At 45.7% G+C, this 12867-nt stretch overlaps 1 protein-coding gene across 1 annotated transcript in view; it reads left to right on the forward strand.

The window, feature by feature from the left end:
- Positions 1-1652: 1652 nt before the first annotated feature.
- Positions 1653-12867, forward strand: part of E2F7 (E2F transcription factor 7) — a 37418-nt gene continuing 26203 nt past the window's right edge. Inside the window, exons 1-4 of the mRNA XM_043447048.1 lie at positions 1653-1900; positions 2586-2675; positions 10286-10561; positions 11887-12055. Coding sequence (XP_043302983.1) covers positions 2586-2675; positions 10286-10561; positions 11887-12055 — 535 coding nt within the window. The 5' untranslated portion in view covers positions 1653-1900. The remainder of the gene's footprint in view (positions 1901-2585; positions 2676-10285; positions 10562-11886; positions 12056-12867) is intronic.

Consider the following 12867-nt stretch of genomic DNA (forward strand, 5'->3'; position numbering starts at 1 on the left):
GATCCCCTGGAGAAGAAAATGGCAAGCCGCTCCAGTATTCTTGCCTGGAAAAACACCCACGGACAGAGGAGCCTGGAGGGCTACAGTCCATGGGGTTGCAAACAGTCCGAAACGACTGAGCAACTGAACAGCAACACACACACACACACACACACACACACACACTTGGTACAGAAAGGATAATAATAAGAATGCTATCTTTGCTAGAAAGTGTATTGTTTGTAGGAAAATGTTTGTAGACAGGCTTTAAAGCACACACACACACACAGTACAGAAAAGATAATAATGAGAATGCTATCTTTGCTAGAAAGTGTATTGTTTGTAGGAAAATGTTTGTAGACAGGCTTTCAAGCCTGGCAAATTCCAACAGTGGGACGTTCTACAAAATAACAGTAACCCTCAACATTGTCAAGGCCATCAAAAATGAGGAAAGTATGAGAAATTGTCAAAGCCAAGAGGCACCTATGGAGACATGAAGACTAAATGTAACGCTGTATCCTGGAACAGAAAAAAAAAAAAAGGACATTGGATAAAAATTATGGAAAACTGAATGATGACTTTAGTTAAAAATAATATAGCAATATTGGTTCATTAGTTTGAGTAAACTCCGGGAGTTGGTGATGGATAGGGAGACCTAGCGTGCTGCTATTCATGGGGTCGCAAAGAGTCGGACACGTTGAGCGACTGAACTGAACTGAACTGAACTTAATTAAAACAAATTTTAAGATGTTAACGAACAGATGAAACCGGGTGCCCGCTGTCTGGGAATTTCCTCTACTATCTTCTCAATGTTTCTATAATTTCAAGCTGCTTTTAACAGCCACGCCTATTAATACACACACACACACACACACACCTCTATCAATATTCATATTTTAAGTAAGAAACTAAGGTTGAAGGAAGTGAAACATTTCAAACAAATCAGCAATGTTCCTCGATTGTTTCCCAGAATGCTAGTCCATACTGCAAACAGTTATTTAATAAGGCTAATTATTGGCGATGTTCTGAAAAGGGAACACCACCAAAAAACTTTCCTGGACTTGCAAAGGAAAAGGAAAAAGCAGCTGGTCCTGCTGGCAGTCGAGTTTCCAGGGCTAACTGGCGTGCCATCTGCTTGCCGCCGCAGAGCGTGGTAACCATGGTTCACGTGTCACTCCAGCGTTCGCGTTAGAAGTCGGCTCAACAAGCCTGGACAATTTCGCGGCCGCGCAGGTTGCCGGGGGAGGGGGTGGCGGCGGCAGCATCCAGAGTGTGTGTATCGTTTTCCCAAACTCCATCTGCTCCCTCGTCCCCGGGCTGTGCCCGCGGTCTCCCCGCGCGGCCAGCCGAGGGACGGGCGGGTATTTTGCGCACAACAAAAGAACGCGCGTCCTCCTCCCCCCGCCGCCCCACACCGCCCCTGCCCTCGCTTCCCGCGGCCGCCCGGGCGCGCGTCCCCGGGAGCAATCGGCTCCCGGGCCGGAGGTTTCCAGGTACCCGGAAGGGGAGGGGGCGAGGCGGCCACAATTGGGCGGGTGAGGCCGAAACGCGCGCCCAGGAGCGCCAAGACGCGGAGGGCGGCGAGCCCGGGCCGTGCCGCCGCGCGATTGGCCGGGGCCGCCCTGCCGGCCGCCGCTGATTGGCGGATGCTCGAATTCGGTCTCAAGGCGCCAGAGGAGGTGTTTTAGCGGGGACCGCGGTCCAGGGCAGGAGTCGCGCTCGGCGGGCCGGGACGCTGGCGCTCCGCGAACGACACGGGGTCCCCGCCAGCGAACGGTGCTTGGAGCGGGGAGCTGCTCGCCTAGCTTTCCCCGCCCGATGTCGCCGTCCAGCTGCTGATCGAGTCCCCCAGCTGATCCCGCTCCACTGTGGGGCTGCGGAGGTCCCGGGAGAGGCAGGAAGGCTCCTTCGCAGAGTGGGAGTAAGTAGCGCTGGCAGGGAGGCGGGAACTGGGGGGAAAGGGGACCCTGGGGCTGCGGCTACCAGTCTGCCACCCCTCCCCACCCCGGCTGGCGGGGAATCGAGGCTTTGCTGCCTCTGGACCAGGCGTGCGTGGGGTGTCTGGGCTCCAGCTCGCCCTCTGGCCGGGCGGTAGAGAGAGGACCTGCTCAACCTCAGAAGCTAGGGGTTTCATTGCAAGAGTTTATCTTTGGGGTCTGCTCGGAGGCCTGGGAAGGGACTGCGCTAGGCACTGAGTGGGTTAGGTCTAGCGATCAGGTTTCCTTCCCCCCATTCAAGCCCCCGTCAAAGACGAATTCCTCCCAGTTCTTTGCGCCAAAATTAACTGACCCAGGAGACCCTGTACTTTCTGACAGATTTGCCTTACACCCTCTTGACTTGAAACTTAATTTTGTCCTGTTACTTTTCATTAAAAATTACTATTTTTATCGGGTTTTTTTTCCCTCCCAATTTCAGTCATTGCTAAGCACAGCTTTAAGTGTTTGTGTTCGTTCGTGTGCGTTTTACAGACTTGGGGTAGCCACGACCCTGGAAATTCCCAGGATGAGCTTAGGGAGGGGAAGTTCATGTTCATGAGCGAGTAATAGATATTTCTGTTGACGGAAAGAATATCCAACTGTAAAGTCGTTTTCTAATGTACATTACAGATGGAGGTAAACTGTCTAACACTAAAAGACCTGATCAGCAGGCCGCCCAGACTAGATTTTGCAATTGAAGATGGGGAAAATTCACAAAAGGTAAGTGAACTTAAATACCTTAAGCTCTATCATATTTAGGATGGTAATGTCTAATTCAGTTAAGGATTCCAGCATCCCACTTGTATTTGTCTTATAAACATAATTGGTGAACATTTTAGAACTATGCCTTTTTTTTAAGGGAGGAGACATCCAGCCATATCCTTCAGTTTCTCAGTCACTACGTAGTGGAAAGAGGCTAGGTTACGTGTAATGCTGAAGCAAATTTATATGAATCAAAGATATGCTAGACACTACAGTCAAAAGACTGTAGTACTTATAGTTATCAAGAGTAGAATTAATGCATTAGTGCAAATGAACTTACAAAACAGGCTCACAGACTTCCAGTAGGAGCTTCTGGTTGGGGGTGTAGGGAGAAGGAAGTGTTTAGGGAGTTTGGGATGGACAGGAACACAGTGCTATATTTAAAACAGATAACCAACAAGGACCTACTGTATAGCACAGGGAACTCTGCTCAATGTTATGTGGCAGCCTGGCTGGGAGGGGAGTTTGGGGGAGAAGGGATACATGTGTATGTATGGCTGAGTCCCTTTGCTATTCACCTGAAACTCTCACAGCATTTTTTGTTAATCAGTTATACCCAATACAAAATTTTTTTAAAAAGTAGAATTAGCTAATGCTGGTCAGAAATGTTAAGTCTCAGTTCCCAGGAAAACTCTATGTGCTAGATTATTAAAGTATAGAGAGATGTTCTTCATACTGATGAACCAGCTCCTAGAGGCTGTCCCATCTTCCCAAGAGCATGAGCAGGGCCTCCCGATAAAGTGAATATTCACCAAGACTGAATAGTTTCAGCACTCCTGCTGGTTATGCACTGAGCCATCCCTTGTGGTTTTGCATGCCTTGTAATTTGTAAGACAGTGGGGCTGTGTTCAAGAAACATTACGAAGTAACCAACCATAGCAGTGTCTAAACAGGACTCATGTCATCACAATGCCCTTGCCAGCCAGTGCCCTACTGAGTAGGTGGGAAAGCTTGTTAGTAATGAACATCTAAGCATTTTGAGGCAGAGGCAAGTAGATATGACATAGCCAGGTTTAGAAACTTTAAATATCAAACTGAGCACAGCCACTTCCTTAGGCATTGAACTTCCCTCGGTCCCTGAGATTAATTTTAGGCTTAGTGTCCATCATGAAACTGCCTGACTGCAAAGCACCTGTTATATGGGCCTTTGAAGAATACTTGACAACCATTAATTTTGGATAGGTGAAATTAGATGCTTTTTCATGTATGATTTCCACCCCCCACCCCAGCATTTGATTTATTTTTGTTGCAAAAAGAAGTATACCAAAACATTAATGTTTTTAAAGAGGACTTTTAAAAAATTCCATTTGCCATATGAGACTGGCAATGCCCAGACTTTAGATTATATATTCAGAGTTTTGGTTTTGCAAGTTTCAGAGCAAAACTTTTTGTTTCTCTTCATAATTTGGATGGGACAGCCTAGAAAGAATGTGTATACCTTTAAGGAAGTAAGTGTTAGTCACTCAGTCATGTCTGACTCTTTGAGACCCGATGGACTGTAGCCCGTCTGGCTCCTCTGTGGGAGTCTCCAGGCAAGAATACTGGAGTGGGTAGCCATTCCCTTCTCCGGGGGCTCTTCCTGACCCAGGGATCAAACCTGGGTCACCTGCATTGTAGGCGGATTCTTTACCGTCTGAGCCACAGGGAAGCCACGTGTATACCTTTGCACAGAGACAAAGTCAAGGGGGGAGAAAAGGCAAAGTTGGTATCCGCTTCTTTCCTTCCAAGTGGGTGATTTTTTATCAAGTGCTTTCAACAAGGGTGCTTCTCCTACTCTAGCCCAGTAAGTACTGTGCCTGGCTGAGCTTTCATATGTTAGTGGGTTTAGAGAAAACTCCAGATGACTCCATAGAGATTTAGGAAAGTGACTAAAATGTTTGAGATAGAATGCAGGGCTTATTTCACCTGTCAAAGAGATGGCAGAGGAAAAGATCAGTGCTCCAGGAGATGCTCGACGGGGCTTTCATCTCTCTTTTCACATTGCTGGAAAGGAAAGGAAAGAGGAATTCTAGGGACGCTGAGAATGTGGGATTTGGAGTCAGATCTGGCTTTGAGTTCCTGTTCTACCATTTGTTAGCTCCATAAGCTTGAATAAATTTATTATTCAGTTTTTCAACAAATATTTATGTTCCAGTTGCTGGGGGTACCGTGTTTTAATAAATCTCCTAGCTTCCCTAAGCCTATTTTTTATTTTATGAATTGGAATTAGTAAGTAGACGCTCTTCTCTGGGTGTCTATAAAGCACCCAACAACCCATATTGTTCACCCTTCCTCAATTGAACTGACAGCTCAAAGATAAATATGATGCAGGCCTGGCCCTCAATTACCTCAGAGATGTTTCAGGGGCTCAGATGTAAACTCACCAACTAGCCTGTGATTTGTTAAGTGCTCTAGGAATGGGAACCAGTTGCCCCAGCAGAACAGAAGAGTAAGAAAGAAATTCACGGGGAGTCCAGAGGAAGTTGGAAAGCTTCACTGGGGAGATAATACTTGGGCTGAGGACTTCAGCCTGTCCGGGAACAAGAGGAATAAGATGGCCTTTGTAGGCAGAAGAATCATATGAGTCTGTGTGGTGTGGACATTCAAGAAATGTTCAAAATTTCCAGAGTGGCCAGAAGCCAGTGGTACTGCCTGAAACCCCCTGGTGGGTGCCTGGAACAGTGTCCTATGGGTCAGTCAGCATGTAGAGGACTTATCTTTCTTGACGGTCTGATCTTCATTGGTCACAGGCTATGGTACTGCATACTTCTTACCACTCACGGAGAAACTTTTCTTTAAAACATAAAGTTTACTGTGCCCAAGTTGTGAGATTGTAAACAAGACTCTCCTTTTCGGTTGTCTGTACTGCATTTAGGAATGACAAAAGAAGAAAAAGGATGGTTTGGGATGAAGGAGTGGACAGGAAAGATTGAGCTTTGGGAGCCCTGTGTGAAGTGGGTGACACTTGAGCTAGGTCTTGAAGGAATGAATGCTAAGACTTAGGCAAGTGGAAAGGAAGGACACTAGTAAAGAAGTGGAAGCTAACATAGTAAATTTGGGGACCTCACCTAGACTTAGTGGGCATGGCTTTTCTTTGAAGGTCATTCATCTTTTGCATGCTAAGTTGCTTCAGCTGTGTCCAACTCTTTGCAACCCTATGAACTATAGCCCATCGGGCTTCTCTTGCCATGGGATTTTCCAGGCATGAATACTGCAGTGGGCTACCATGCCCTCCTCTAGGGGATCTTCCCAACCCAGGGATCAAGCTCAAAAGAAAGTGAGTTCAACTCGAAGCATTTATTTATACCCGTGTGCTTACAGGTAAATAAATAAATATATGCAAGAGGCAGTTGGTTGCCTGATTTGGGAATTCATGGAAGGTTCTAGCCAGATACAAACTTGGGAATTATCAAATACATGTTGGTTTTAAAGCCATGAGTGGTGAGCTGCCCTGGAGAGCAAATAGGGAAGTGTGGAGGGCTGAGGTTTCTAAGAGCACAAAACGAGGAGCTTATGAAGGAGCCTGAGAAGGAACAGTCACAAATAGAAAGAGAACCAAGAGAGAAAATGTGCTAGCTCAGAAGGACTGAGAATTTTATAAAGCAAATAGTCTTAACTGTAGCAGTGAGGTCAAATGCGGTTGACTTGTCACCTAAGATGTGATCTAAACGAGAGCAGTGAATAAGAGCAGACTGGTGGTTTGAGGAACCCCGAGAGATGGGCAGGGGAAAGTCCTGGGTGCAGATTACTCATTCTGGAACATGTGCTCTGAAGGAGAGGAGCATGTGTCAATGACTAGGAGACATCTCCGGAAGTGCCTGTCATATTTGCAATGAGTCTTAAAGAGTAGTTGGGTTTCAGCAGGCAGAGCTTAGCCTGTGGAAGCAACGTGATGGTGTGAGCAGCAGTTCAGGTGTGATATGAGGCGGGACAGGCTTGAAGAAACACGAGTGGACTGTTCATGCAAAATGTAGGACATGCATGAAGTGGGACTGGAAAAGAGGTTGGCACAGTATCACCAGGGGCCTTGAACGGGCTGCTGCTAACGTGATCAAGGCTGCATCTGAGAGAGAAGCAAGGTCATTTCCAGGGTGTGGCAGCTTTTTCCTGGCAAGCAGATCTGACGTGGAGATTAGCGGACAGGTGGTGTAGGGAGTGCCCTGGGGACGGTGCCCATTTAAGGAACAAGAAGGCAGCAGAATGAGACAGCGGGTGGAGTGGAGCAGTAATTGATCAGTCTCCGTGGAAGTCGGGTTCACCCTGAGGGAAGCTCTGGGATGACCCCCCTGGAGTGGTTCTGAGTCTGGGCAAGAGGACCAGGCTTCTCCATGTCGGTGTGGCCTCTCCCAGCCCCTGAGGATGGTCCTGGTCTCTCGGGAAGGGGTGTGTCCTGGGCGAGTCGGTCCTCTTCAGTCAAAGCATGAAGATGCTTATTGTTGGCATTAGTCCAGCAGCTGGGGAAATGAGGCATTCATTCCTCAAGAGAGCTGGGTACACCCCAGTGTCCACTGCATGGCTGGGCAGCCTTGCTGGAAAGCCTTGGAGATAGGTACTTTGGTCTGAACCCCTTATTTTATAGATCCGGAAACTTGAGTCCAGACAAAACCAACACTTTGTCCAGTATCAACAAAATACAGAGTGGAGCCCAAAACCAGGTTTCTCAATCCAGTCGCTTCCTCCACCTTCCACAGCGTCAGGATTTGGGGATGGACAGACGGATGGAGCACAGTGTGATTAGGTTGCAACTGACTTTCTGCCCACCTGAGACCTCAAAACAATTTTCTGTCTTATTTTCTATTGATGTAGAGGTGTGGTAACGATCGTAACCTCCCACGTGACCTGACTCCCCTCCTACTTACCCAGGGATTGAACTTGGGTCTCCAGCATTGCAGGCAGATTCTTTACCATCTGAGCCATCAGGGAAGCCCCAAGTATTACTTAAACTGTAGTGAAAATATATCAAAGTGCTAGAGGAAATAATTGATCTGAATTGCTCCTCAGTAGGGAAAAGTAGGAGGAGCTCAATGTTCCTCGGAAGACAGCTACCACGGAGGCAGTGGAGAAGGAGGAAGACTCTCTGCACCTCCGCAAGCCTGGACCACGCCCTCCACCATGGGGAGACCTTTTAAAATAACTCGATAATCAAAGCCCGTTGTTCCTTTTGCACCTATGAGGGGCAAGGCATTGTGCCAAAAATAGTGAAGAATGAGACATGTGGAACTAGCTCCCTGACCTCCAGAGGTGCACAGTCTCCTTAATGAGACAAGACACATGCCCAGGAAGTTAAATAGCAATACGATGTGCTCTGTTCTCTTAGCTCTGAGCTCAAGGATGGATGGTAATAAAGAACGAGAAAGTTGGGGAAGAGAATAGCTAAGTTTTATTGAGTGCTCACTATATGCCAGGAACTATTCTCATAACTCCGGAGATCAGTATTTTTATGAACTCATTTTCAGTTGAGAGAATTAAAATATAGTGAGGAGAAGGAAATTGCCTGCACTCACCCTGCTGATGAGCTGGCCCTACCAGCCTGCATGCAGAACTGCTACCCATGCCGCCTCGCCATAGATGTTTGTGGGGATCAGTGGCCTGCTGGGTACCCTGGAGCTGCGAAAAAGATAACTCCATCCCAATTCATACTCCAGACCAGCTTATTTCTAGATGCAGAATTTCGGAAACTTGGACGCAGGAATTCAGAAAATGTTATCAGCTATTTCTTGCCCTACCCATGACTTTTATACTGAATGAGTTTGTATGTGACCTCAGGCAGGGTACCCTCTGTGTGCCTCAGTTTCCTCATCTGTCGGCTTGAAAAATAATAGTACCTAGGTTAGAGGACTGGATGAGGAGTTAGTGGCGTGAAGTGCACGGAACAGGACGTCCCTGGTGGTCCAGTGGTTAAGAATCCACCTGCCAGTGCCGGGGACGTGGGTTCGATCCCTGATCCGGGAAGATTCCACACGCCACGGGGCAGCTGAACCTGTGCCCCACCACTGCCAAGGCCACCTGCTCTAGAGCCTGTGTGCTACAACCAGACAGGTCACTGCACTGAGAAGCCCGCTCGCTGCAACTCGAGAAAGCCCAGGCGTAGGAACAAAGATACCGTGCAGCCAAAAAAAAAAAAAAAAGTGCATGAAACAGATATTGTCTGTAGCACATAATATGCACTCAGTACTTTCCCTTGAGAGTTCTCCTGTAGAAGACTCATCAGAATTGCACCCTGGCAGGGACTTGTTAAGAGATCTGAGGAGATAGAGGCTGCATGCTGCCTGCTGCGGTGTTATGAGAAATTGTCACCCCCATCTCTGCTCCCTTCCCGTTACCCTAGGACAGAACTCACTCACCATGGCTAGCTGGCAGCTTCCACTGATCCAAGGAACAAGAGATGGCCTGCAACCCTGAATTCCAGTTTCTCCGAAACAATTCTTTTTCCCTTTCCACTTGTTGCTCATTTATAGGAAAACACTTTTTTAAAACCGCTTCTCAGCCAAAATCTAAGCATGCAGTAAGCCATAGAGTGATATTGTGTACAGGAATATCAAATATGCAACTCATCCACCTTGCTAATTATGTCAGGCACAATTGCCTGGAGGTGAATTCAGCTACGGGAAGGGCAGAATCTTTTCTGGTTTTGAATGGCAAATCTTATTCTGCAGGAAAGATAATCATTTCAGAAACTAACTTCATAGTTTCAAATGTGAGTTCTGAGTACTCAGTCCTTTTTCTTAATGGATTAGCGGGCCCATCATTAATCTTTTCTTATAATTAGCTAAGACATTTTACTTAAAGTTATGGTCTAGGGAAAGGTGCTAGTCCACAAACTTCTATCAAGCTGCAAAAAATCAATAGCAGAACTTGAGAGTTTAGCATTCAGAGACCTCTGTGTAGTAATTGGATCTTGCCCCTATAACATCTAAGCCTGTGATCAGTGGTCTCTTGTTAGACAAGCTATAGGTTGGGTTGAGTGGCAAACTCAAGGGGAGAGTCACATGTGATGGGAGTTGCGTGTGGGTCCTATGAAGGAAGACCTTGTATCAGCCTGTGGGAGTTTGGAAGTGCCTTCAGCAAGGGTAGTTTGAGAAGCAGCACTCTAGGGGAGGGACCATACATTGCCGGATGGTTTGAAATGTGGCCTTCTGTGGATGCCCTTCCATTAACTGCTGTGTTAGCACTGGTGAACACTCAACAGAAACATAATCACTCTTCACTAGTTAGTGCAAACTTGTGAATAGTGTTTTAAAAATACGTCACTGAGAAGCAATATGGACGCAACCCACATTGGCCCTTATTGTCATCCCCGACTCTTATAAACATTCACCAGTGACAGATACTCTCATGCCTTCTTTCACACAGATGCCGTGAAAAATGTTTAAAAGGAGTAGCCAATTATAATCAGTTTCTCATTGGAACCACCTTTTGATTCCCATGGATCCTTCTGTTTGTCTTCTTTCGTCCTGATATTTTTCAGCCCTGGACGTGTGGTCTGTTTGCAGTTTCTTGTCTTAGTGAATGATGGGATCAAGGTACACTCTTAGCTGACACCTGCCCTTTCTCATTTTTGCTAAAAGGTCTTTTTTTTTTTTTAATAGGAAAATATATTTGTTGATCTCTCAAGGATGGCCCCAAAGACGCCAATAAAAAATGAGCCAATTGACTTGTCAAAGCAGAAAATCTTCACTCCAGAAAGAAATCCCATCACTCCGGTTAAGCTTGCTGACAGACAGCAAGCAGAACCATGGACGCCCACTGCTAACCTGAAGATGCTCATTAGCGCCGCCAGCCCGGACATAAGAGACCGAGAGAAGAAAAAAGGACTATTCAGGCCCATTGAGAACAAGGATGATGCGTTTCCAGACTCCCTGCAGGTATATAGGCTGTGCCCCTAAGGGCTTTCATAGAATTGAAAATTTTTAACCTAATTATTAAAAAGTCACAGAATTCTTAACTTTTTGGTTGCTATTGAGTTGAAAGCACTCTTCTACTTAATCCTTTTATTTATTTACAGCTGAAGTGGGACTCTCAGTCTGTCTCATTTTTCATAATGAGTGTTTTGTATTCTTTTCTTCAGGTTTTTTTTTTCCTCTCTTTACCAGTACGAGTTTTTTTAATGATAATTTTTTTTAAGCAATTTAACATTGCTTAAATTATTGCTTAAAAAAGGTATTTAATAATTTTGATTTAATGAAGAAATTTGGATTTTTTAATGCTGCCATGAATTATAATTTTCAGTCTGATTTAGTAGTAATCTAAATATTTGTGATTGGGGAAATTTTATCATTCTCCCATATATGTTTAGTTCACTGGTTTAGTGCTTTAACATTAAGTTGTCTTTAAATTACCTGTCCTGTAGGAACCAGGGCTCTTGAACAAGCAGCGTATATATACATTTTTTAAAAAGTCTTTCTTGGGACTTAAATTGAGCCTTTTTCAAATGTGGGTTGATAAGACAAGGGAACTCGTTTAATGTGCTTACAATAAGAAAGAGGAAGGAAGAGGAAGATTTAGCTGTCCTTGTTCAGGTCTATCAACTCTTGGTAAATTGTGAAAAATAAGCTTGGTGACACAGTGCAGGCAAGTCCATCTCAGATTTTCATGTTAACAGGAATTACACAGGATCTTAGGGAAAAATAGCTTCTAATACATCAGGTCTGAGGGAAGGCCAGAGGTTTTTACAGCTGCTGCTGTGATCTGCAGCCTGATGAGCACACTAGTCTCAAGGGTGTAGCAACCTGTAAATTATTGCGTTGTTCACTTTTTAATTTAACCAGTAGACTCAGCCTCAGGGCTTCCATGGTGGCTCAGATGGCAAAGAATCTACCTGCAATACAGGAGACCTGGGTTTGATCCCTGGGTCGGGAAGATCCTCTGAAGACGGGAATGGCAACCCACTCCAGTGGGAGAATCCCATGGACAGAGGAGGCTGGGGGGCTGCAGTCCCTGGGGTTGCAGAGTCAGACACGACAGCGACTAACACACACGCAGAGACTCAGCCTCAAATCACAAAGGAGGAGGAGTTCCGTTCAGAGAAAGCAGTAGGTAAAAGGTTAAGAAAATTGGGTCAGGAAGAGTATTTTAACGAGAATCTGGGATGGTAAGGATGAGGATGGGGATGCGGTCCCTCCCACTGCAATCTCTCCTTCAGGATGCTAACCGCGACATCTCCCCCCTCCCCTCTCTCTGCCCTCTGTAGCTTGATGTTGTAGATGACAGTGCTGTGGATGAGTTTGAAAAGCAAAGGCCAAGCAGAAAACAGAAAAGTTTAGGACTCCTGTGCCAGAAGTTTCTAGCTCGCTATCCAAGTTACCCTCTGTCAACTGAAAAAACTACCATCTCCCTGGATGAAGTTGCTGTCAGTCTCGGTATGTATCATGGGATCACCTGGAGGCCTGTCTCCAGTTATGGTGGGAAATTGAGTCCTCGGGCAAGCCCAAGGCTCCAGATCACCTCCTCTACTACGTAAAGAGCAGGCCTCCACAAGAGTGAGGACAGAGGAGCAGGTAGAGTTTTTCTTCTGTCATTACCATCATGCATAGAATCCCAGGGAGCCTTCTAGGCCTGAGGGTCAAACAAATATTTGGTTTCTTTAACCTCAAAAAATGTGTTTGCAAAAGACTCACGTTACAAATTAATAGCTAACACCTTAATTCTATCTTATTTCAGCCAGACTCAAAAGATTTTTAGAAATATCCTGCTGTTTATTTTTTCTTTAATGCTTCTAAGAGTTCAGAACTGCTATTATTTCTGTTACAAAGCCAAATTTGAAAGCAAGAGAGTTATGTTTGAAGCCCTGTACTGTGACCTTCACAGCAAGTCTGCCCAACTAGAAAAAGTACATCTGGATATAATTCAAACAGCTAAGCCTTATAACAAAGAGGAATACATCCATCCACATGGTGTGACTGGGTGTCATGTACAGTGGTGTCTGGGCTATAAATATGCAGGCAGCTGATCCAAGTAGAGACTCCTAGTGGACATGGATTGCAGTTAGTTTCACAAGGAACGTACTGTTGACGATGAATAAGTAGAAATCACAATGATTTGAAGATGTCAGAGTGTCGCCTTAACAAATTAGGACAATTTACATATAGGGAAAAAAAGTCTGAAAGAAGTCAGCCCAGTAGTCTTTATGAGCCTGGAGGAGGGCATGGCAACCCACTTCAGGATTCTTGCC

This window comes from Cervus canadensis, chromosome 25 (assembly GCF_019320065.1).
Source record: "Cervus canadensis isolate Bull #8, Minnesota chromosome 25, ASM1932006v1, whole genome shotgun sequence".
In the NCBI taxonomy this organism is placed as follows: Eukaryota; Metazoa; Chordata; class Mammalia; order Artiodactyla; family Cervidae; genus Cervus; species Cervus canadensis.